This window comes from Musca vetustissima, unplaced genomic scaffold, assembly GCF_032173495.1.
Source record: "Musca vetustissima isolate MV318-11 ecotype Yass unplaced genomic scaffold, APGP_CSIRO_Mvet_v1 utg159555, whole genome shotgun sequence".
NCBI classification, from domain to species: domain Eukaryota; kingdom Metazoa; phylum Arthropoda; class Insecta; order Diptera; family Muscidae; genus Musca; species Musca vetustissima.
The window spans coordinates 12733-39490 of NW_026885762.1; the positions used below are offsets into that span (position 1 = coordinate 12733).

The 26758-nt window shown below is 35.1% G+C and overlaps 2 protein-coding genes across 2 annotated transcripts; both read right to left on the bottom strand.

The window, feature by feature from the left end:
- Positions 1-8176: 8176 nt before the first annotated feature.
- LOC133333013 (juvenile hormone acid O-methyltransferase-like) lies at positions 8177-9230 on the bottom strand. The gene is made up of 3 exons (XM_061541348.1): positions 8857-9230; positions 8511-8794; positions 8177-8451 (listed from the first exon to the last, which is right to left on the bottom strand). Exons 1-3 carry the CDS (start codon positions 9228-9230, stop codon positions 8177-8179), a joined length of 933 nt encoding a protein of 310 aa, XP_061397332.1.
- Positions 9231-20914: 11684 nt separating this feature from the next.
- Positions 20915-26758, bottom strand: LOC133333015 (juvenile hormone acid O-methyltransferase-like). Its single transcript, XM_061541349.1, has 3 exons — positions 26379-26758; positions 21159-21442; positions 20915-21099 (listed from the first exon to the last, which is right to left on the bottom strand). The coding sequence occupies exons 1-3, from the start codon at positions 26756-26758 to the stop codon at positions 20915-20917; spliced, it is 849 nt and encodes a 282-aa protein (XP_061397333.1).

Below are 26758 nucleotides of genomic sequence, written 5' to 3' on the forward strand. Positions count from 1 at the left end.
CCACGCCTTGTTGGATGGTCCTTGAAAAAATATTCTTTAAAAAATCCACGCCTTGTTGGAAAAAATCCACGTCTTATTGGATGGTCCTTGAAAAAATATTCTTTAAAAAATCCACGCCTTGTTGGATGGTCCTTGAAAAAATATTCTTTAAAAAATCCACGCCTTGTTGGATGGTCCTTGAAAAAATATTCTTTAAAAAATCCACGCCTTGTTGGATGGTCCTTGAAAAAATATTCTTTAAAAAATCCACGCCTTGTTGGATGGTCGTTGAAAAAATATTCTTTAAAAAATCCACGCCTTGTTGGATGGTCCTTGAAAAAATATTCTTTAAAAAATCCACGCCTTATTGGATGGTCCTTGAAAAAATTTTCTTTAAAAAATCCACGCCTTGTTGGATGGTCCTTGAAAAAATATTTTTTAAAAAATCCACGCCTTATTGGATGGTCGTTGAAAAAATGTTCTTTAAAAAATCCACGCCTTGTTGGATGGTCCTTGAAAAAATATTCTTTAAAAAATCCACGCCTTGTTGGATGGTCGTTGAAAAAATATTCTTTAAAAAATCCACGCCTTTTTAGAAGTTGTCATCACTTAATCTGTTTACTTTCAAATTGTTCACTTTGCATTAAGACTTCCTTCCATTAACCCCTTCTATCCCGCCTTATATTGTCAGAAACAACGATTTCAACACTCACAACCAAATATTGTTTTAAAACAGCTTCAGCTTCTGTTTATGACCCAATAGACCCACCATACTGGCAGTTGGCAGCTTCTTGGGGGCTCTTAGCAAAACATTTACACCAGAAGAAATATTTCCGGTATGCCGGGTTTGGAAAACTAATGTTTGTCTTAATCTTTGATTTGTTTTTCGAAATGTAAACGACAGGAATTAATTTAGATAAATGATTTTTGAAGAGGATTTTACCGCTTACTTCTCTGCAACATAGGCAGCAGAGCGTATGAACATCAATGCCAATAACAGCCAGCCATCCGTTCTTTTTCATATCGTGGTTGAAGAAGAAGACCATGGAAATCGAAAAGTCTTTCCCATTTTGAAAATTCGAAAAACTTCAAGTGGTTGTATGTCTTCATTATAAAAAAGTAGTAAAAGAGAGGGGATGGGAAATTGTTCTTTCCTTGGCGAATCTATCCAGCTATCCTTCCTTGTGAGGTGCCCACTCATTTACAAAATCATTATAAATTGTTCTTGTGAGTAAACAAAATAATTTCGTATTGAAATTTGATTTATTTGTTAATTTGTTTGTAATGAATTTCTGTCGTCCCCCTCCCCATCCTCCTTTCAATACATTCCACCATTCCTTCATTCATCTATGCCGTCAGAATGATGGAGTATACGGCATGACAGTCGTCATTGAACCATGTAATACCAGTTTCTTCTAGCGAATTTAATCTTAAACACTCACCCCCTCCTATCCTCCCCCCGCCCATCCACTCTTCTCATCATTGTTTTTATTTAATGTAACATTTTCTTAATCTTAAGTATTTAATTGGCTACATTTCTCAGCCAATTTTCAATTTAGGCTTGAGGAAATTTCTTTGGTCCCTGGCTGATGCTTGCTCTGATGGTGGGGGTAGGGGTTTGCAGAAGTTTTCCTTTTTTGCACTTCATTTCACATTGTAAATTTGTTTTTCAATTTTAAATAATACAACTGGTTTTCGAACTGGTATATGCTGTGTGAAATCCTCTATGCCTTTTCTATTGGTGGGGGAGGGGTTTGAGTAAACATTTCCTTGGAATATTTACTTATTTGGCCACTTAGCTGCCAACTTGGTATTCTTATTTTTCTTCTCAGGCAATTGAATATCGAATGATCATCGTTTGGCATTGTCTTTGATGTGAACAAAGTTTGAATTGTAATTAAATTTGAATTATTTGTGTTCTTGCCATTAAAACATTTTTTCGAATAATTAGTTCGCCATGAACTTGGTAAAATGAGATTTATTTGTTTTAAAATTAGTTTGGAATGTTTGTGGCATAAACAAATAGCTAATTGAAGAAAATTAGTAAACCAACAGTAAATAGGCGGTTGAAGTGATTGGAGGAGGAGAATTGGGATTGTGGAACCCACCAACGCGGGAAACGCTTATAAAAATATTCTTAAAAACCCCCACACCTTGCATTAGTTTGCCAAAATTAAAATGCACGCCTGAAAAGTACCCCAAAAAGAATTATTTAAAAAATCAAAGCCTTGAAAGTTTCCCATAAAAACATTATTTAAAAAAAATCCACGTATTTTTATGGTGGACAATTTTAAAATATTAACCTATGTTCAAAAATTTCTGGAACGATTTTTTTGCGGATGTTTATTCCGACCCTGGGCAATATTTCGTGATATTTGCACCCTCTTGCCCGATTAGAGGTAAACTTGCCCTCACACTGACATATTTTCTGAATATTACGAGTATTCAGTACAGCCAATGTCCAAATACTCTTCACCGTGGGCTGCGTTGTGATGTTCGGCTTTCATTTGTGAAATAACGCAAAAATGTATGTTTTCGGTCCACTTCATTCCAAAATTATTATCTGACCATCACTCAAAATTATAGGCGTTGTCCTTGACCATAACTGGAACCTCATGGAACATTTCAAAGCGATCAGCGCTATAGTTCCGCTCTCTAGAGTGATAATGGGTTACTAAATAATATACGAATACAGAGCTATAATACCCTGACAACATCGTTGTGTAGGGTATACAAATTTATAATTTTTTGGGGTAAAATTAAATTAGATTTGAACCAGTAAGGAAAGTAATAAAGTCGGACTGGGCCGACTATATGGTACCCTTCACCACTTTGGGTATATTCCACATAACAGACGTCGCCTTTTCGATAGAACATTGACATGAAATTAAACGAAAGATATATAGGAACTTTGGTGCACCATTTCTATTAAATCGGACGAAAATATATATGGGACCTATATCTAAATCGGAACCGATTTTCATGAAACTTAGCACATGTCATTATAGACACAATTCAGTACGCTATGCCAAATTTCGTGCATATCGGAAGACATTTACCTTAAATCGGACGAAATTATATATCGGAGCTATATCTAAATCTGAACCGATTTTTCCCAATTTCAATAGGGTTTGTCCTTGGGCCAAATAAATGAGCTGTGCCAAATTTCATCCAAATCGGATGATAAATACGACCTGTACATTGTTTTCAATTTAACAACGGACGGACATGCATAAAGTGATTCTATGCATATTCTCAAAAGGAACCATGTGTCTATCTCGTTTCCTTTTGCTGATACAAACATATGCACAAAGATATGATACCCTGTACCACAGTGTGGTGAAGGGTATAAAAACGCGCCAATATTTTGAATAATGACGGGGTGACGCTCTACTCAGAAACTTTGGCAGTTTTTGGACTCAATGAGTATAAACAAATGAAAAAGCGTCAAGATATCCTTTAGATATCCTCCACCATTGACAGGTACTAGAAATGAAAATCTAGGGAACATAGCAAAAGGTGGATCTATGCCGACATTTCTAAAAAGGGATTATGTAAACAATAATAAAAACCCTCAGCCTAATGGATAGTGAGTGTATACACTTTAATTATTATCTTATTATTTCTTCAAAACTTAGTTCAAGTTCGAAGATGGCGAATATTGATCCACTCCTTCTGGAACCTCTACACTAGGTCTGAATGCGGGCTTTAGTTCATTATCGAACCTTACGTTCTACTTTTTTATTTCGATATCCTCAGCAGGTGGAATGATTACATCAAAGCCTTAGAACCAAACTCAAAACGCGGAGCAAATCAGATAACTATTTTAATATAAACAAGTGAAAAAGCGTTAAGTTCGGCCGGGCCGATTGGCCATAGATATACTAACAGGTACTTGAAATGAAAATATAGGGAAAATACCAACAAGTGGACTTATATCGACATTTCCACAAACCGGTTATGTAAACCACAATGTAAACTATAAAACAAAATTCAGAAATTTTTAATGGACAATTATATACCCTCAGCTTTATGGATAATGTCACGGTTAAGATGGTTCTAGACCCCATGTTTCTTTGGACCAAATTTATTTCAGAAAATTTTGATTTCATCCAAACTTTGCTAATCTTATTATTTCTTCGAAACTTAGTTCAGGTTCGAAGATGGGGAATATCGGTCCACTCCTTCTCGTTCCTCCCACAGAGGAGCTAGGTCTAAATACGGGTTATAGTTAATATATAGTTCATTATCGAACCTTACGTTCTAGTTTTTCATCTCGATATCCTCCGCAGGTAATATGATTACAACAGAGTCTTAGAACCAAACCCAAAACGCGGAACAAATTACATAACTATTTTGATATAAAAAAGTGGGTTATATGGGGACTACCTCTAAAATGGGGTGAATATTAATAATTTTTGATAGGGAGATTTGTTACCATATACGACTACAAAATACCAAATTACAGCAAATTCGGTTGAAAAACCCGCTCAAGAACCCCAAAATACCGAATATTAGGGGGTACCCTTATATGGGGACTATCAGAAAAAAAGGACCTATGTTTATAATTTTTGGTGGGGAGATTTGCTACCCAATAAAAACTCAAAGTACCAAATTTCAGCGAATTCGGTTGAAAACGCACTCAAGAACTTCAAAATACCGAAAATTGGGGGGTACCCTTATATGGGTGCTATCAGAAAAAGTGGACCGATGTTTACAATTTTTTGTGTAGATATTTGGCACTAAATAAGAACCCAATGTACCAAATTTCAGCGAATTCGGTTGAAAAGCGCGCTCAAGATCCCCAAAATACCGAAAATTGGGGGTACCCTTATATGGGGGCTATCCGAAAAAATAGACCTATATTAATAATTTTTGGTGGGGAGATTTGCTACCTAATAAGAACTCAAAGTACCAAAATTCAGCGAATTCGGTTGAAAAATGCACTCAAGAACTTCAAAAAACCTAAAATTGGGGGGGTACCCTTATATGGGAGCTTTGCCTAAACGTGGACCGATATATCCCATCTTCGAACTTGACATGCCTGCAGACAAAAGACGACTCTATGCAAAATGTTGGCGATCTATCTCAATTCGTTTAGACGCTAGAGTGATTACAACAGACGGACAGACGGACATGCTTAAATCGTCATAGAATTTCATGCTGATCAAGAATATATATACTTTATAGGGTAGGAAATGATTATTTCGATGCGTTAAAAACGGAAAAACAAAACTAATATACCCTCCATACTATGGTGGAGGGTATAAAATGGGGGTTATATGTTGACTACCCCAAAAAGGGGGCGAATATTAATAAGTTTTGCTAGAGAGATTTGTTACCATATACGACATCAAAATTTCATATTACAGCGAATTCGGTTGAAAAAACGCGCTCGAGAACCCCAAAATACAGACCTATATCCATAATTTTTGGTGGAGAGTTTTGGTACCTATTAAGAACTCAAAATACTAAATTACAGGCAATTCGGTGGGAAAATATGATCAAAACTCCCCATGGGGGCTACCAGAAAAAGTGGACCAATATTTATATTTTTTTGGGGAGAAATTTGGAACCCAATAAGAACCCACTGTAGCAAATTTCAGCGAATTCGGTTGAAATACCGAAAATTGGGTGGTACCCTTATATGGGAGTTATGCAAAATTTCAGCACCCTATCCGAATTCCTTCAGAAGATAGCGTGATTACAACAGACGGACAAATGGACATGGCTAGATCGTCTTAGAATTTTACCCTGATCAAGAATATATATACTTTATAGGGTCGGAAATGAATATTTCGATGTGTTACAAACGGAATGACAAAAATAATATACCCTCCATACTATGGTGGAGGGTATACAAATAGGGGCCTATACAAAAACGTGGATCGATTTTTAGGGAATATATCAATAAGTACAGCAATGAATGTAACTCAGAAATACCAAAATTCTGCTGGTATTGACGGCGAATTTCCTAAGAAATATTATTTACAATTCATTTTCCAACCCCACTAGGAACTTATATATAAGTACTACCGCCACTTCCGAAGTAATAAAGAATAGACGGGAAATACCTACTTTCCGCATTGTTTTCCAAGATAATTTTGCAACCCGTAATAAATACCTAAAATTGGAGAGTACGTTATCTGGGGAGGAGTGGTATACACCTCCACATATTAAATATTAGTACATACACTTAAGCCTTTTAGTGGCTTGTTGTGTGATCTATAGAAGGAAGAATGTTAGACGAAGTTATCATTAGATTTGGTTTTCCTAAATTTCTAGGAATTCTATTTTGTTTGAAGTCCTTCAGTTTTTTCCATTCACACGCTCTTAGATCTGTTATTTCACGAATGTTATCATATCCGGAAACTTGAAAAGGGTGGGCAGTGGCACAGAAAAAGTTCTAACGTTTGACTGTCTTCTCCACACCAGTTGCTCCCCTAGGTGTAGGTGGGACTGCAGGCTGCTATGTCCTGTGAGAATACATGTCGTCTTCTGATTTTCCATTGCTCATGGTTAAATTGTTAAACATAAACGTAACATAATATGGGGAGCTACCTCCAAGAGGATTCGAATATTGATAATGTCAAATTACAACCAAATAGGCTAATAGGTCCGTGCACAAAATCCCCAAATATGCCAAAAAGGCTACCCGAAAAAAGGGGACCAATAATTATAATTTTTGTCAGGAAGATACCTAATGTGAGTCAAAAATATCGCTTTAAAAATGGGCCCTTAATTCTTAATAAATTTTAAGCAATAGAATAAGCTCGGCTGCGAGATGGCAGGCATCAGGTGATTTAAGGAAGCCTGTTTCAGAAACTCAAAATATGTTCGGAATTTTTACGACGTATGTCTAACTCATTTTGTTATTTTACACACAAAAGTTCTGGTTCATTATTTGTAATGAAAACAGTCAGTCTCTTTAGTTGTAGAGTTTGGACATCTAGTTTACGGAGCTGATCGATCATTCTTGATCCTTTTTTGAAAAGGAACTAGTTTCTTCATATAGTTCCTTTGCTCCATCTAGTTCCGAATCAAAAGCTAGACTCAGAAAAATGAAAGAGAACGAATGAAGTATATGGGGATAAAGGAATGAGATGAGTGGAAGTAACGGGATCACAAAAAATAACGAGATCCGAAAAAGCAAATATAGGAACTAAAGAACTGGGCCTAGTTCTAATCGTTCCTTAATCGGAATAGTTCCAATGAACGAGTTGAACGGGACTACCCAACTATAATTAGTTGGCCAAATTTCCATCTCCGTATAAAATTTGTTATTTTCGGATTATAATAGTGGTCTCCAGTTTTCAGTCCATTTCATATCCTGAAATTAATGTGATCATTACCGGATATTATGGGCATCATTTCCATGCCATCATCATTTCCACCCTCTAGTTTGGCAATAGTTATATTGGAATACGTAGACCCTTGTAAATATGTACGTATAACTCCCACATCCGAGTCCTTCAACAATGTAATTGATATCAATTTAAAGGCCAACCACTCATTTTGGAACTTATCCGATCTATGTCCTTCTGGGGTAAACATATACGCCATAGAAAGCAAATTTGGTAACACAAAAGTCATGGACAATTGTACCCTCTAGATATTGACCGATTACCACGTAAAGAGCCAAGCTTGTTCCTTGATGAGATTCTTTCTCCCCTGTAAAATTTCGTGATGTTCGGGTCATAGTTGTGACCTATAGAAGGACCAAAAAACAGACAATAATAAAGTTTTTTGTCCATTTGATCAGCAAAATTAACGGATATGGGTCTTCTTTGGCCCAAATCAAGCCTACAAGAAAAATTTTGCGCGTATACAAAATATAATGGACAGACGGATGGACACAAATCGACTCAGCTAGTCGAGATATGACGATCAGTATACTAATAGGTGGTAGGATATAGTTGTGTAGGTATGCAAATCCAAGCCTGTAGTAATCCCCGAAGAATATTTTTTTACAAATATACGGCTGGCTAGGTCCTCAAAAAGATGTAATTGAAGAAATCCGTGACAATTATAACCCATAAAATATTATTTTTATAAAATCCACTGAGACTTTTGGCCCCATATTATACTTACAGGTTTTTTTCTCCTAAGAAGTAATTTTCAAATTCCTCAGCCACCTCTCAAATTATAACAAATAAAATTTCAAGCATAAAGTGATCTTCTTTTCGAAATTAACAAACTATTTTATATTTTTCTTTTCTACGCCATTCTCTTGCTTCTTCTCCTGATCTTCGGCGGATATAATAAATTCGCTGAGAAGATTTTCCACTAATGCCGGTTTCTTGGCATAGGCCACAATTAGTTTATAGGGTGATAGGAATTTGTGGGTTTTGCCATTAGGATCGCAGCGTCTTAAATCCAGACTCGTAACAGTATCTACAAAATCATCCAAGAAGTCATTGTGCTGCGATAAGGGTATGCGCTCCAGGAAGGGGCAAATGGCTTTAAAGTTATCTGGAAAATTATTTGGAAATACTAAATCATTTGGAAATTTTAAAAATTGTTTATTTTACCTTTTAATATCTCTTCATTCTGATAGATGTAAACCTTATCCCTCATCTCCACATGAAGCTGAGTGAAGCCCGTCTCCTTCAGCATTTGTGTAAATTCCCACTTCGCATCATTCGAATGGTGTAGTGGAGAGATGAAACGATTTACATCCTGCATATAGGGTGACCAATTGGTGGATTTACTTAGTAACTTGCAAACATCATAAACGGCATTGGAGGCCAAAAATACCAGCAGACAGTCACCACCCTCAGTACGCAGTAGATCATAGATATTTTGTAAAGCTTGTCTAGAATTCGGAAGTAAATAATTATTTTAGAAAATTTGTAGCTTCGTGTGTATGTATCCCACCTTTGATTTTGTATCCAATGGAGACAGTAGAACGAGGTCACATGATCAAATGCCCCCTTCATATCTTTGGGTAGCTGCTCCTCTGTTCCAATATCCAAAACCTTGAATTCACATTGCTTCACATCACGATAACACTTCCGGGCAAATTCGATCATTTTTCGTGAAATATCCGAACCCACAATGCGATCGAATTTTTTCGGCATTATTGGATAGACGAAATCCATGAGGACATCACCCGAACCTGTACCCACATCCAACAGACAATCCATACCGTCATGGCGCCACTCAAATTTATCGACATATTCTTGGATAATTTGTTCGGCATCGTGACGTTGCACCTCATTAGCTCGGTGATACAGGGAGGCCTGATTCATGTCTTCACGATAATTATCTTGTCGCTTCGTATGTCTGTGCCTGTGGGGGAGGGATTCCAGCTAGCCAGTCAGTCCGTCCGTCAGCCAATGTGTTAGCACTTTGCCGTTCCGTAGAATATTAAATGGCATCCAATACCCGATACTTTCTTTTATATGACTCTCACTGGCGACATTTAGTATTCCATACCAGCCAGCCAGACTGAGTGTCCACATTAATGAAATCTCAATCATCTTCTATTCGTATTCAAATCTGAGAAATGAATGTGGCGTACAATAGAGAGTGTCAATAGGTGACAATTTTCAAATTCATTGTCAAGATCATTGGGAACTTAGTTGGGGGCTTGTGTATGCGTGCCTGTTTAAGGCATTTGGAGCAATCTAATTTTTAGGGGTGTGTGTACAATAATTTTTATCTCCCACAAAGTACTACGCCTATGGCATCGCAGATTGACAGATGATCACATTTTTCATAGGGATCAATTTTGACATATTGTGAAAAATATGCGGATCATATTTCAAATTTGTCATTTTAAACAAAATGACATTTAAAAAGTTATAAATATTAATATTATATGGGCTACAACAGGCGTGGATTTTTTAAAAAAATATTTTTTTCAGGGGCTACAATAGGCGTGGATTTTTTAAAAAAATATTTTTTCAGGGCCTACAATAGGCGTGGATTTTTTAAAGGTATATTTTTTTCAGGGGTACAATAGGCGTGGATTTTTTAAGGTACATTTTTTCAGGGGCTACAATAGGCGTGGGTTTTTTAAAGAATATTTTTCAAGGGACTCAAACAAGTCGTGGATTTTTTAAAGAGTATTTTTCCAAACAGACTAAAACAAGGCGTGGATTTTAAAGATTATTTTTCCAAACAAAGCGTGGGTTTTCAAAAAATATTTTTTAGGGTCTTAAACGAAGCGTGGCAATATATTTACACCTTCCTGACCGACTAGAGGTCAACAAATATTACTAATATTCGGTACAGCCCTTCTACAGTTGCGGTCAAAATCAATTCAAAATCAATTGTTGGAAACCGAAGAAACGCACTGTGATCGGACGATTCCAAAATAGTGTTATATAGTGATACTGGATCCTCACAGTTTGTGAGACGTCCACAAAACAAAATTTAAGATCTCTATAACATTCGAAGCTTTGAATGTTTCTCTCGTACTGCGGATTTGCACCAAGATATTGGATTCAAAATGCAATTTATGCAGCTCAATATGCAGAAATTTCAATAGGACAATGATCCAAAACAATCCAGTCGATTAGCAAAAAATTTCAGGACAACAATATGGATATGTATTAAACAATGGCGATTTCAAATAAAAAAGAAGATGGTTTGCTTCAGTAAGAATATGTCAATACATTACACAGTTATTATTTTGACCGCAGCTGTAATTACTTGTCCAGATTCCCTTCACCGTTGTGATGTTCGGCTTTCAATTGTGCCCTATAGATCGACTCGAAAAAAAAACACAAAAAAATTAAGTTTTCGGTCCACTTCACCCCAATAGTATTATCTGATCATTACCGAAAATTATAGGCGTTGTCCTTGACCATACCTAGATCCTCATGGAAATTTTCAAAGCGATCAACGCTATATTTTCGTGGTAATGGGTTACTAAATAATAATGATATAATTATTTATTAATTATTTAAATAATTATTTAAGTGTTCAATGTTATTGTACGTTTACATTTTACCGTAAATGCCATTGCATATATCGACGCCTCCGAACCATAGTATGCTAAGACGACTTAGCATGTTTTAAAGTTCTTTTCGTTTTTAGATACTACGGTCCTTAATTTAAATACACTGAAATTTTGGTAATCATCGGCCAATCCAAACCAAAGTTATAAGCAAAAATGTACTTAGCATGGCACGTATGATTTAAGAAACTTCCATACCATAATGTGGTAAGTACACTTAGCATATTTCGACTTGGAACTTTTTGAATTATTTCGAATGCTAAGTAGACTTAGCATATTACAGCACGGACTTTTCTTTATGACGAGTTCGCTATGTATACTTGGCATTGCCGATATTTTGTTTTTAGTGTTTCTAGGTTCACTTAGCATGATTTTCCCCGAACTTCAAAATGTAGTTTGTGTGTAAGTAAACATAGCATACTATAGTTTGGAAAAAATAGTCGACTGATAAAGAACAAAAATTTTCACATGTCTACAAATGCTATGAGTTCGATTGCGCGGAAAAAGCTGAAATTGGCACAAAATATGTCAAAAGATAATAGTAACTTATATTTAGTTTTATATTATGTTACTAGCATATACCCGCTACTTCGTCAGCGAATGTGGGAAGTATTTAAAACCCAATACCAACCAATATTAACACATTTAGAACCGCAAAGAAATCAAGCTCTATACACAATTTGGTGTCATTTTTTACCCTTTGTACTCTTTTAAATTTCCAAATTTCAAATATAGCTTCACCCAAATCCAAATTAAGTACCAGTTAGTAAACATAAATATATAGATTGCCATAACTCCCTACATTAACATGCGAATTTCCAACACTTCCCACATACCCCAATCTTAATTTCAAATTTCAGGATTCTATTGGTTCACTTAAATCCAATCTGTTTCAAATTTAGTGCCATTTAATACACATATGTACAAATTTCCATTACTACCTACATCATGCAATCTAATGAAGATCTTATTACTCAATTTCAAGATTTCAGCTCTATCGGTTAGCTTTTAATTCAAACTGTGCCAAATCTAGTGCCATTTAGTACACATTAGTAGACATTTCCAAAACTTCCTACATACCCCATTCGAACCCCCCAACAGTGATCCTAACCACCATTTGGTACCATTTAGTAAACATAATTACGAATGTCCAAAACTTTCTACATAGCTCAATCCTACACCCCGACAGTGATCCTAACTTCAAATTTCAAGATTCTAGCTCTATCGGTTTACTCAAATCCACATTTGGCACTATTTTGAAACTGTAACCCTCACTCCAAATTTCAGGATTCCAGCTGTATTGGTTCACCAGAAATTTAAATTGTACAAAATTTAATACACATTTGTACGATTTTTTATAACTTCCTACATACCCCAATCCTACACCCCCACAATGATCCTAAATCCAAGTTTCAAGATACCAATTCTATCGGTTCGCCCACATTTCAAACTGTACAATATTTAGTACACAGTAGTACAACATTTCAACACTTCTAAATACCCCGATCCTACACCCCCACAGTGATGCTAAATTCATGTTTTAGGATTCAAACTCTATCAGTTCACTCACAATTCAAATTGTACTAAAATTAGTACACAGTGGTACTAATTCCCAAAATTCTTGCATACCCCAATCCTACCCCCCCACACTGATCTTAAATCCAAGTTTAAGGATTCCAACTCTATCGGTTCACCCACAATTTAAATTGTACCAAATTTAGTACATATTAGTACACATTTTTAAAACTCCCTACATATCTCAATCTTACACCTCAACAATGATCCTGACTCCAAATTTCATAATTCTAGCTCAATTGGTTCACCTAAAATTCGAATTTTACCAAATTTAGTACCATTTAGTACGAATTTCCAAAACTTCCTACTTAACTCAAACCAACACCCCCACAGTGATCCTAAATCCAAGTTTCAGGATTCCAACTCTATCGGTTCACCCACAATTTAAATTGTACCAAATTTAGTACACATTAGTACACATTTTTAAAACTCCCTACATATCTCAATCTTACACCTCAACAATGATCCTGACTCCAAATTTCATAATTCTAGATCAATTGGTTCCCCTAAAATTCAAATTGTACCAAATTTAGTACCATTTAGTTCCCATAGGTAATAATGTCTTAAACTGAGTCCTGACCCCAATCCTACACCCCTACAGTGATCCTGACTCCAAATTTTATTGTTCCCGCTCTATCGGTTCACCCAAATCCAATTTCAAATTCCAAGTTTTTAGCTCTATCCGTTCACATGATACAGAATTGTACCAAATTTAGTACATTTACGTACTTTTCGGATAGTTATAGTTCGAATTTCCAAAAACCCTTTGGTACATCTGTCCTACATTCCATCATCGGCCACCAAACCAAATTTTAGAGTTCTAGCTCCACCGGTTCGCCAAATACAAATGGCATCACATTTAGTACGTTTTAGTACTTTTCGTACCGTTCTAGTTCGAATTTCCAAAAACCCAGCCTTATCTGTCACATTTGAACCAAGAGTGACCCTCACCCAAAATTTCAAGATTCTAGCTTCAGCCGTTTCGTCTGGACGTTGATGAATCGTTAAATTCGGAAGCGTCGATATGTCAAACAAATCCTCATAAAGTAGGTTAACCCGGTAAAAAGTTCTAATGTATATGCCGTTTTATTGTACAATGACATATAACCACAATTCTTCTTAGTATTTGATAGATGAATAAACCATTATAAATATATTCCGTTTGTAATAATTCCAGGGATCCCAGGAATGAAAATTCCCAAGTTCCTCGGACTGAAAATAAATCGGTAATTTCCAAACCTTAATATTCTCAGACATAATTTTATGTGTCATTATTATGTGTGATAATATTTCATTCATAAATACAACAGTCATCTTTACAGCCTCTCACTGTTCTTATCCACACTTTTACATAAAACGTTGGGGTACATTGAACTGAATTTATATAACAATGTATGCGAGTAAATATTCCGCTATCTATCTATGCAAAACAGTCTTGAACTTGACATTGGTTTTGAGATACTGTGTACGATGCTCCTTCATTACATCCATTCATCGTATTCCACGCGCAACACTTAAAACAATGGATGGTCGGATATCCACCCATCACTGACGTGGTCCACTAACATCTTTCTTAGTGCTGCTGTCTAATAACTATTGCGAGCACGTGTATCATCACAAAACAATAAAATTCATAGCATTTGTTGTTGTAAAAAAATTTTAATTATTCAATTACAAATTGTAATTATTTGAATACCTATAGTTTAACACCTGGAAAACTGAGAAATTTTATTTTTCCCTTGGATACATTTGAGTAGCATTTTAATATTCTCTTTGAGTCCAATTAGATATCCAATTAGATATATATATATATATATATATACTAATAAAAGAGTAAAGTTATTGACTGATTGACTGGCTGATTTAACGATTCATCAACGCCCAGACTAAACGGCTGAAGCTAGAATCTTGAAATTTTGGGTGAGGGTCACTCTTGGTCCAAATGGGACAGATAAGGCTGGGTTTTTGGAAATTCGTACTAGAACGGTACGAAAAGTACTAAATGTGATACCATTTGTATTTGGCGAACCGGTGGAGCTAGAACTCTGAAATTTCGTTTGGTGGTCGTTGATGGAGTGTAGGATAGATGTACTAAAGGTTTTTTGGAAATTCGAACTATAACTATCTGAAAAGTACGATAATGTACTAAATTTGGTACAATTCTGTAGCATGTGAACTGATAGCGTTAAAAACTTTAAATTTGAATTGTGAATTATGGTTGAGATGTAGGATCCATTTAAGGAGATGGTTTTGAATGCGCTTACTCATGTGTACGAAAAGTACTATATGGTACTATATTTGGTACAAATTTAATCTATACTAATAAAAGAGTAAAGTGATTGACTGACTGATTTAACGATTCATCAACGCCCAGACGAAACGGCTGAAGCTAGAATCTTGACATTTTGGGTGAGTGTCACTCTTGGTCCAAAGGTGACAGATAAGGCTGGATTTTTGGAAATTCGTACTATAACGGTACAAAAAGTACTAAATATGGTATCGTTTGTATTTGGCGAACCAGTAGGGCTAGAAATCTGAAATTTGGATTGAGGGTCACTGATGGAGTGTAGACTAGATGTAGCAAAGGATTTTTTGGAAATTCGAACTATAAGTATCGGAAAAGTACTGAAATGTACTAAATCTGGTACAATTTCGTAGCATGTGAATGGATTGAGCTAAAAACTTGAAATTTGGAATGCAAATTAAGAATGAGAATTAGGGTCGATATGAAGAGAGTTTGGAAAGCGTGTACTCATGTGTACGAAAAATACTATATGGTACTATATTTGGTACAAATTTGATTTGGAGCTTCAAATCGAACTGGAATCCTGGAATTTCGAATTAAAATTACCGTCGGAGTGTAGGATTGGGATAGTTTTGAAAATTTGTTACTTATGTGTACGAAAAGTACTAAATCGTACTATAATCGGTACAGTTTGGATTTGGGTGATCCTATAGAGCGGGAACAATAAAATTTGGAATCAGGATCACTGTATGGGTGTGGGATTGGGGTCAAGATTCAGTTTACGAAAATAATACATATGGGTACTAAATGGTACTAAATTTGGTTCAATTTGAATTTTAGGTGAACTAGTGGAGCTAGAATCATGAAATTTGGAGCCAGCATCACTGTTGAGGTGTCAGATTGAGATATGTGAGAAGTTTTAGAAGTTTGTACTAATGTGTACTAAATTTGGTACAATTCGAATTATGAGTGAACCGATATAGTTTGAATCCTGAAACTTGGATTTGGGATCACTGTGGGGGTGTAGGGTTGGGGTATGTAGGAAGTTTTAGAAATTTGTACTAAGTGTACTAAATTTGGTACAATTTAAATTGTGGGTGAAGCGATATAGTTGGAATCCTGAAATTTTGATTTAGGATCACTGTGGAGGTGTAGGATTGGGGTGTGTAGGAGGATTTGGAAATTTGTACTACTATGTACTAAATTTAGGTTGGAATCTTGAACTTTTGATTTATGAACACTGTGGAGGTGTAGGATTGGGATATGTAGGAAGATTTGGAAATTCGTACTAGAACTGTACGAAATGTACTAAATACGGTATCATTTATATTTGGCGAACCAGTAGAGCTAGAAATCTGAAATTTGGATTGAGGGTCACTGATGGAGTGTAGGATAGATATACCAAAGGGTTTTTGGAAAATCGAACTACAACTATCCGAAAAATACGATAATGTACTAAATTTGGTACAATTCTGTAGCATGTGAACGGATAGCGTTAAAAACTTTAAATTTGGAGTGTGAATTATGGTTGAGATGTAGGATCCATTTACGGAGATGGTTTTGAATGCGCTTACTCATGTGTACGAAAAGTACTATATGGTACTATATTTGGTACAAATTTAATCTATACTAATAAAAGAGTAAAGTGATTGACCGACTGACTGATTTAACTATTCATCAACGCCCAGACGAAACGGCTGGAGCTAGAATCTTGACATTTTGGGTGAGTGTGACTCTTGGTCCAAAGGTGGCAGGCTGGGTTTTTGGAAATTCGTACTAGAACTGTACGAAAGGTACTAAAAAGTACTAAATATGGTATCATTTGTATTTGGCGAACCGGTAGAGCTAGAAATCTGAAATTTGGATTAAGGGTCACTGATGGAGTGTAGAATAGATGTAGAAAAGGACTTTTTGGAAATTCCAACAATAAGTATCGGAAAAGTACTGAAATGTACTAAATTTGGTACAATTTCGTAGCATATGAATGGATTGAGCTAAAAACTTGAAATTTGGAATCCAAATTAAGGTTGAGAATTAGGGTCGATATGAAGAGAGTTTGGAAAGCGTGTACTCATGTGTACGAAAAGTACAATATGGTACTATATTTGGTACAAATTTGATTTGGAGGTACAAATCGAACTGGAATCCTGGAATTTCAAATTAAAATTACCGTCGGAGTGTAGGATTGGGATAGTTTTGAAAATTTGTTACTTATGTGTACGAAAAGTACTAAATCGTACTATAATCGGTACAGTTTGGATTTGGGTGATCCTATAGAGCGGGAACAATAAAATTTGGAATCAGGATCACTGTATGGGTGTGGGATTGGGGTCAAGATTCAGTTTACGAAAATAATACATATGGGTACTAAATGGTACTAAATTTGGTTCAATTTGAATTTTAGGTGAACTAGTGGAGCTAGAATCATGAAATTTGGAGCCAGCATCACTGTTGAGGTGTCAGATTGAGATATGTGAGAAGTTTTAGAAGTTTGTACTAATGTGTACTAAATTTGGTACAATTCGAATTATGAGTGAACCGATATAGTTTGAATCCTGAAACTTGGATTTGGGATCACTGTGGGGGTGTAGGGTTGGGGTATGTAGGAAGTTTTAGAAATTTGTACTAAGTGTACTAAATTTGGTACAATTTAAATTGTGGGTGAAGCGATATAGTTGGAATCCTGAAATTTTGATTTAGGATCACTGTGGAGGTGTAGGATTGGGGTGTGTAGGAGGATTTGGAAATTTGTACTACTATGTACTAAATTTAGGTTGGAATCTTGAACTTTTGATTTATGAACACTGTGGAGGTGTAGGATTGGGATATGTAGGAAGATTTGGAAATTCGTACTAGAACTGTACGAAATGTACTAAATACGGTATCATTTATATTTGGCGAACCAGTAGAGCTAGAAATCTGAAATTTGGATTGAGGGTCACTGATGGAGTGTAGGATAGATATACCAAAGGGTTTTTGGAAAATCGAACTACAACTATCCGAAAAATACGATAATGTACTAAATTTGGTACAATTCTGTAGCATGTGAACGGATAGCGTTAAAAACTTTAAATTTGGAGTGTGAATTATGGTTGAGATGTAGGATCCATTTACGGAGATGGTTTTGAATGCGCTTACTCATGTGTACGAAAAGTACTATATGGTACTATATTTGGTACAAATTTAATCTATACTAATAAAAGAGTAAAGTGATTGACCGACTGACTGATTTAACTATTCATCAACGCCCAGACGAAACGGCTGGAGCTAGAATCTTGACATTTTGGGTGAGTGTGACTCTTGGTCCAAAGGTGGCAGGCTGGGTTTTTGGAAATTCGTACTAGAACTGTACGAAAGGTACTAAAAAGTACTAAATATGGTATCATTTGTATTTGGCGAACCGGTAGAGCTAGAAATCTGAAATTTGGATTAAGGGTCACTGATGGAGTGTAGAATAGATGTAGAAAAGGACTTTTTGGAAATTCCAACAATAAGTATCGGAAAAGTACTGAAATGTACTAAATTTGGTACAATTTCGTAGCATATGAATGGATTGAGCTAAAAACTTGAAATTTGGAATCCAAATTAAGGTTGAGAATTAGGGTCGATATGAAGAGAGTTTGGAAAGCGTGTACTCATGTGTACGAAAAGTAATATATGTTACTCTATTTGGTACAAATTTGATTTGGAGGTACAAATCGAACTGGAATCCTGGAATTTCAAATTAAAATTACCGTCGGAGTGTAGGATTGGGATATGAACGTAGTTTTGAAAATTTGTTACTTATGTGTACGAAAAGTACTAAATCGTACTATAATCGGTACAGTTTGGATTTAGGTGATCCTATAGAGCGGGAACAATGAAATTTGGAGTCAGGATCACTGTAGGGGTGTGGGATTGGGGTCAGGATTCAGTTTGCGAAAATAATACTTATGGGTACTAAATTTGGTAAAATTTGAATGTTAGATGAACGAATAGAGCTAGAATCATGAAATTTGGAGCCAGGATCACTGTTAAGGTGTAAGATTGAGATATGTGAGAAGTTTTAGAAATTTGTACTAATGTGTACTAAATTTTGTACAATTTGAATAGTGATTGAATCTATATAGTTTGAATCCTGAAACTTGGATTTGGGATCACTGTGGGGGTGTAGGGTTGGGGTATGTAGGAAGTTTTAGAAATTTGTACTAAGTGTACTAAATTTGGTACAATTTAAATTGTGGGTGAAGCGATAGAGTTGGAATCCTGAAATTTTGATTTAGGATCACTGTGAAGGTGTAGGATTGGGGTATGTAGGAGAATTTGGAAATTGGTACTACTACTTGAACTTTTGATTTATGAACACTGTGGAGGTGTAGGATTGGGGTATGTTGGACGATTTGGAAATTGGTACTACTGTGTACTAAATTTGGTACAATTTAAATTGTGGGTAAACCGATAGAGTTGGATCCTCAAATTTTGATTTAGGATCACTGTGGAAGTGTAGAATTGGGGTATGTAGGAAGTTTTGGAAATTCGTACTACTGTGTACTAAATTTGGTACAATTTTAATTGTGAATGAAACGATATAGTTGGAATCCTGAAACTTGGATTTAGAATCACTATGGGGGTGCAGGTTTGTGGTAAGAAGGAGGTTTTATAATTTCGTACTACTGTGTACTAAATTTGGTACAATTTAAATTGTGGGTGAAAATTCGTTAGTATTAAATTACCGTAAGGAACAAATAAGTTTAAAAACGTATTATGATACTATTTGCATTGGTCCATCGGGAGGGTCGAGAAAATAGTACACTTTCAGGATATATAAATACAAGTTTATAAAAAATTAAGATATAGGACCTATCATTATTCGAAATGTTTCAAATTTAGACTTAATCCGAAAGTGTATTGCGTAGCTAAATTAATGTTTATATATTTTAATTATAGAAAGATCCGCTAACAACGTAGCGGGCATATGCTAGTATATATATATATATATATTTATATATATATATATATAACTAAGTAGGGGAGACTGGGGCACCTTCGGCACTTTTTTTTAGAGCTCTATATCTCAGTACTTATTCAACATATATAACAACTTTATGGCTGATTATTGTCCTCGGACATTTAATTATAAAAAATAGTACCAAAAAGATATAAAAAATAGTATTAGTTAAAAAATTTTACAGTTTTGTACAAAAAGTCAAATTCGCCGAATGTGCCCCAACCCGGGGTAGCTTCGGCATTTTATGGGGCACATTCGGCACCATAGTCATAGCCGGGTAATTATCATCGCTATCAGTCTGGTTGAAATTCAGATACTCTAAAGGCTCTATTGGGTTTAATACACGACAACATGTTTGAATTTCTGGGCTGTATTTCCTAGCGACGGACGTTGAAATCTAAAGGTCGCACACACTATCAGAAATAGGTTTTTTCTATCGCATTTTCGTCAATACAAACACGTTTGATCTTATATATGCAATTTCGAACCATATTAAAGGATTAGTTTTAAAGACAAACTCAAAAACATTTTAAGGAAATAATATTGCACAATCTGTAAATGGCCGAATGTGTCCCACTTTAAAATGCCGAATGTGCCCCGAATGTACTTTTTATAGTTTTTTTTTCATTGTTTTCGATCAGTTTTGTAAAAACATTATATTTTTAAATATTTCTATAATAATACACATCGTAGTTAACCACATTTTAATAATATTGTCTTAAAAAAATTAAAAGTTTTATACACGAAATACTTACGAAATGGAATTGAAATATTACAGAAACATCTATAAAAATACAAAAACCCATGTATCTAAATAAGCTTATTAGTTAGAAATTTCAAACTTTGTGTCAGTTATTTATTTCGATATTCGATACCCATGTATCGAAACTAGTGATGTACGGTGAGAGCTTCATATCGAAAACGCGATTGCCGAAGGTGCCCCGATGCCGAAGGTGCCCCAGTCTCCCCTATATATGCAGCTTTCGTTGATAGTCTTTGCAAAAATAATTCAATTGTCTGAATGATCAGATCAGTGATTTGCTTACATAAAGCCAAATCGCTTAAATGTTTTACGACATTATTTTATGATATAAAAATAATTGTTATTAATTTATTAAATAATTAAAAAAATAATATATATATATATATATATATATGTTTCTTATTTCCTTGCAAAAATTATCAACTGTTCAAAGGGAAAATTAAATCCACCATTGCAATCATTGAAATATTTAAAATTAGGTTTAGCCTTCATCATGGCCTCGGCAAAATCATTCATAAATTCATCCTGTCTTTCCACAGGGATACGATGTGTATAGTGTGAGACTGCTTTCATATTTTCTATAAAATAGACATAATAAAAATAATTTTTTATATAAAAAATTTTAAAATATCTTGTTACTTACTTTTAAAATCCTCAATACTGGCATAAGTGTAAATTGTCGGTCGCAACTGGACATCAATATCATGCAAACCACAATCGTTTAACATTTTATTAACCTCACCGACGGGATCGTAGGCATAATGCCACGAACAAGTGTAATTTTCAACATCCGTCATATACGCAGACCATTGAATTGTTTTGCTCAGCTTCTGATAGGCATCATAGTATGGAGAACGTGCGAATACTGTTAGTAGACAATTGCCACCTTCCGGCCGGAGGAGGGAGTATATATTTTGAAAGGCTTTCCTGAAAGATAAAAATCATAAATTACACGGTGCAACAAGAATTGGGTGGTGGGAAATTACTAAAATGTATATGAATGTTTATACCCTACACAACTATGTTGTCAGCCCCAAGCAGTGTTGCCAATTTAGCACTTTTAGTGCTAGATTTAGCACTTTTTAAACTCGATTAGCACCAAAAAAATTGGTCTAGCACCTAGCATCTTTTTTAGCATTTTTTATTTTTTTCTGGATATTTTCAAAAATTTCAGTCTATTTGGTTTTATAGTAAAAAAATTGCCGTTGAACACCGTTGAACATGTTGAACACCACGTGGTTCAGTGGTGTTTATTAAAATTTTCTTAAAACATGGTTCAGTACCCCATATGGTGACTGTGACATGGTCTGGTATTAGGTTGTTTATTAGGGAAAATGAAAAAAACAATCATGAACCCAAACTTTCTGAAATGTCAAATTATAGCCAAAAATGGGTCACGTCCCATTTTATATGGGAGTTATGTCAAAAATGGATATAATTCGAACATTTTCGCCAAATATATATTTGAAATTACAGCCACTTCGGTGGCTTTTAAAACTTTAAAATTATGCGAATAGGACGGAAATTTTATATGGAATATATGATCAAATATAGAATTTGTCCGTATAAATATTTTTTACCCTAACAAGAACCAGAGAATACGGCAACATCCCTCAAAATACCGAAAACAGATCGGTACTTTAAGCCAGCCTTCGAAGCCTACGCGCAATGTGATATTACAATCAATTCTATTAAAAAACGTCCCCGACCGCTTTCTGGAGGCTACCCCGAAACGGCCCAATATTGATAATTCTTGGTATGGAGATTTCCTGCTTAATGAGAATCCAAAATATCAAATTGAAACCACTTCGTTTGAATAATGTGCCTAAAGTCACCAAACCAACGAATAATGGAGTTACCGCTCTATACCAAAACGTGGACACATATTGATAATGTTTGGTAGGCAGATTTTTTATACCCTCAGCCTTATGGCTAATGAGGGTATATACACTTTAATACGGTGAAAATATGCCTCATCGAAATATTGGTTTTAGACCCTATGTTTCTTTGGACCAAATCCGTTTCAGAAAATTTGGAGTCGATTTACGCATGTCCGTCCGTCTGTCTATCTGTCTGGCTGGTGCGCACTATAACTCTCGAAGGGAGTAATCGATTTCATCCAAAATTTGAATTTAATATTTCTTCCAAACATATTTAAGTTCGAAGATGGTGAATATCGGTCGGTTAGTAAATCCAATATCAGGGTAATGGAATGTCCGATTTGAACCAAACTCTTCATCTATCCTAGGTCAAGTAGGAATATGGGACCCTTTGTCCATTCCTTCTGGTACCTCCCCCACAAATGGTCAAAATTTTCAATATTTGTAAATCCAATATCAGGCGATCGGAATGTCATATATGAACCAAACTTTGCACATACCATTATTTTTACGAATTTTAGATTATTTCCAAAGATGGTCAACATTTTTTAATATTTATAAATGCAATATTATTGCATTGGTATATTCTCTATACCAACCCTATATCAATGGACCAAGTAGTTTATACAATTTTATCAACATTAAATCCGAAACCTCTGATAAAAACATATTTCTTATATATCTTATATAAAGTCTGTGTGTAATTCCGAAGACCTCCGCAAACCACACTTTTTTACTTGTTTTCAATGAAAATTCAAAATATCAAATTATAGCTAAATCGGTTGGGGCTACCCCAAAAAGGACATTGCGAGCTATATATTTCCAGGTTTTGCAAGCAAATCTTAAGAAATACAGATTTCATTATTAGCTTTAAGCGAAATTCCTTCTTTAAACCTTTTAGCACTTTTATTTGGCACTTTTTAAAAATTTTTAGCATTTTCTAGCATTTTTCTAAACAAAATCTAGCATTTTTTAATGACAAAGTTTTGGCAACACTGGCCCCAAGAGTTAGTAAACCCGCGAAATATTGTTCCTAGACCCACCTTTTAGTATACCGATCATCATATCTCGTCTAGAGTCGATCTAGACATGTGTGTAAACACAACACTGGTCACAATTATGGATCGATCGTCACGAAATTTTGCATGTAGGGCGGATTCTGACCAAAGAAATCCCTTATTGTTTTTGGTAATAATCCGTTAATATTTAGGGCGGGTTCTGACCAAAGAAATCCCTTATTGTTTTTTGTAATAATCCGTTAATATTTAGGGAATGAGAGGCTACAATTATGGCCCAAACACCATGAAATTTTACACGAGAATCTGGCCAAGCATGACACATTTCATGATGGTCGATCAATATTTAGCGGGTCAAATGGACCTAGACTTTTGTGTGCAAATTTACGAAATTTGTATTTTATGGCGTATATATTTTCTCCTGAAGGACATAGACCCGATAACTATCTACTGTTGGACTTATACATAATATTTACTGATATTTATCTACGTATTCGGATATTATTTAGTAACTCAATACCACACTATAGAGAGGAAATATAGCGCTGAACGCTGAGAATTTTTCCAAGAAGTTCATGTTATGTTCAAACACAATGCTGGTGATGTAGTAATTTTGGGAAAGGAAATTGATGAACTAATCTGAAGGGCTTTTGTAATGATCTGTCACTATTCGGCGGATCAAGTCAGCCAAGATCTTTCTCTTTGAATGTTATGGTATAAATGTTCACCCCGAGAAAACAATATTCGGAAAAATTGTCAGTGTAAGAAAGACGTGCTTTCACCTGTAATGACGGGGGAAATATCACGAAATATTGCCCAGGTTCGGAATATAGATCGGCATGGTCAATCAAATCGGCTATTTTTCATAGTTAATTAAGGTATGGCATTGTTTTATACCTATAATACATACACCAACAATTTCATGCTATTTTGATATTAAATACTGCTAAAAGATGATATATTCAAAATGTTCTTATGTTAGATCCGCCATTTTGAATTCATTTGAAGTTCAAAATAGTTTGATTCGCTATATTGAATTCATTTTATTTTCAAAATCGATCCACCCTATTGAATTTATACTTTTTTCTTGTAGAATCGAAATCAACGTCCCCGAAACCCTTATATATGGCATTTTAAATCATAAACCCTCTGTTCTAATTATGGCCAAAAAAATGGGATCTGTGGCCCATACTGAGATCGGTGGGAAATATGTCCTCTCACGAAGAGGACAGAAGTAGTATAGTACAAGGAAAAAATATTCCTAGGCAAAATTATAACCTTATTATAACCTTATCGAACAGATATCCAAAAGTCTCATAGGAAACATAAATGGAAAGGCCACTGCAGAAAAGCTGTAGCTTCGGAATGAATATACGAATGCGCTATTAGACCTAAAATTTGTCGACAACAAGACACAAAATTTTAATTCGCTTGCCTATTCACAATAAGATCAACAAGTGAATAAACACAATTTCATCTCAGTAGAAGAAACATCTATTATTTGATGCACAACTTGTATGAACTCAGACGAAAATATATAGGGGTTATATATACATATGAAAATATTTTACAAACTCCAATTCGCGTTATTGTAGCTCCAAAATTATACGTTGTGCAGAAATTCGTCGCAATAGAAAAAACTTTAGTTCTTTGGCACACAATTTAGACAAAATCAGAAATATATATGGAAGCTATATATAAACCTGAACCGATTTCAACAAGTTTCAATGTAATACTCTCTGCAATATTTCATGCAACGCCACCAAACGTAAACTCCTCATTTTAGACTCAATTCAGTATGGTATGCCAAATTTCGTTGAAATCGAAGGATATATAGCGACTTTGGTGCGCCATTTACCTTAAATCGGACGAAAATATATATGGAAGCTATATCTATATCTGAACCGATTTTCACGAAACTTAACACACATCATTCTAGACTCAATTTAGTAGGCTATGCCAAAGTTTGTTGATATCGAAAGATTTATAGGGACTTTGGTGCACTATTTACATTAAATCGGTCGAACATCTGTATCTAATTCTGAACAGATTTTAAAGAAATTTTACACACATCATTCTAGACTCAACACAGTACGCTATGCCAAATTTCGTGGAAATATAAAGATATGTGTGGTCTTTGGTATACTATTTACATTAAATCGGGCGAAAATATATATATAGGAGCTATATCTAAATCTGAATAGATTTGTCCCAATTTCAATAGGGTTCGGCCTTGGGCCAAATAGACGAGCTGTGCCAAATTTCATCCAATTCGGACATACATACATGCATAAATCGACTTAGAAAGTGTTTCCATGCATATCCCCAAAAGGAACCATGTGTCTATCTCGTTTCCTTTTGCCTGTTACAAACATATGCACAAAGACACAATACCAATATGTAGACCAAAAATATTGACTGATCATCACCAAAAGATCCATACATATTCGTTGACTAGATCTCATTCACTTCAGTACAATTGGTATTAATTTATAGGTCAACCACTCCTTTTGAATATCCTGTCAACATCTGTCGACTATGTCATTCTGGACTAAATATTGACTAGGAGTAAATATACGCTAATTTTGTCGTAAATAATGATAAATATTGACAGATTTCCATTAAAATAGTCATAATAGTGGTCTCTCGAACAACCAGGATATCAAACAATAATAAACTTTTTGGTCTATCATCTTAAAATTAATCGATTTTCTTTATAAAGGACCGGGCTTACATTCAAAAATTCATAAAACTTGGTCCATAACTAAAGGTTTTTATTTTGTTTACAATTTATTATGGTTAGACACACATGTCTAAATCGACTCGACTAGTCTAGTCAATAAATTATTGGGGTCACACGATTTTATAATACCCTCACAACATAGTTATGTACGATATCATTCTGGTCTTCCAGTCCACAGATTTTTTTTTTTTTTTTAATTAAATAAACCACTCTTCTCTACTTACCTTTGATTTGGTATCAATTGCAGACAAAAGAACGACAGCAAATGATCAAATTGCCCCTTTAAATCATTGGGTAATTCTTCGCCCTCCGTGGCTATATTCAGAATACGAAATTCACAATTTTTCACTTTATTTTCGTAGTGCTTGCGGCCGTATTCCAATAAATTCGGATTTAAATCTGAGCAAACAACTCGCTGAAAATCTCGACCAAATATTGGATAAACCATTTCGAGAAAAACATCACCAATAGCTGAACCCACATCGATAATAGTGTCTAAACCATCAGCACGCCAATGGAATTTTGAAGAATATTCTCTAACAATTGTGGCGGCATTTTCACGTTGCAACTCATTGGTTTCTTGATACAGTTTTGGATTGTTCAT

Bases quoted from the DNA above. Each gene is read 5' to 3' on its own strand.
- LOC133333013 (XM_061541348.1), bottom strand. From the start codon at position 9,230: ATGAATCAGGCCTCCCTGTATCACCGAGCTAATGAGGTGCAACGTCAC. The intron at 8,795-8,856 runs GTGGGATACATA...TCCGAATTCTAG, and splicing joins CATTGGATACAAAATCAAAG to ACAAGCTTTACAAAATATCT. The intron at 8,452-8,510 runs GTAAAATAAACA...ATAATTTTCCAG, and splicing joins GAATGAAGAGATATTAAAAG to ATAACTTTAAAGCCATTTGC.
- LOC133333015 (XM_061541349.1), bottom strand. From the start codon at position 26,758: ATGAACAATCCAAAACTGTATCAAGAAACCAATGAGTTGCAACGTGAA. The intron at 21,443-26,378 runs GTAAGTAGAGAA...TTTATCTTTCAG, and splicing joins CAATTGATACCAAATCAAAG to GAAAGCCTTTCAAAATATAT. The intron at 21,100-21,158 runs GTAAGTAACAAG...ATTATGTCTATT, and splicing joins CAGTATTGAGGATTTTAAAA to TTATAGAAAATATGAAAGCA.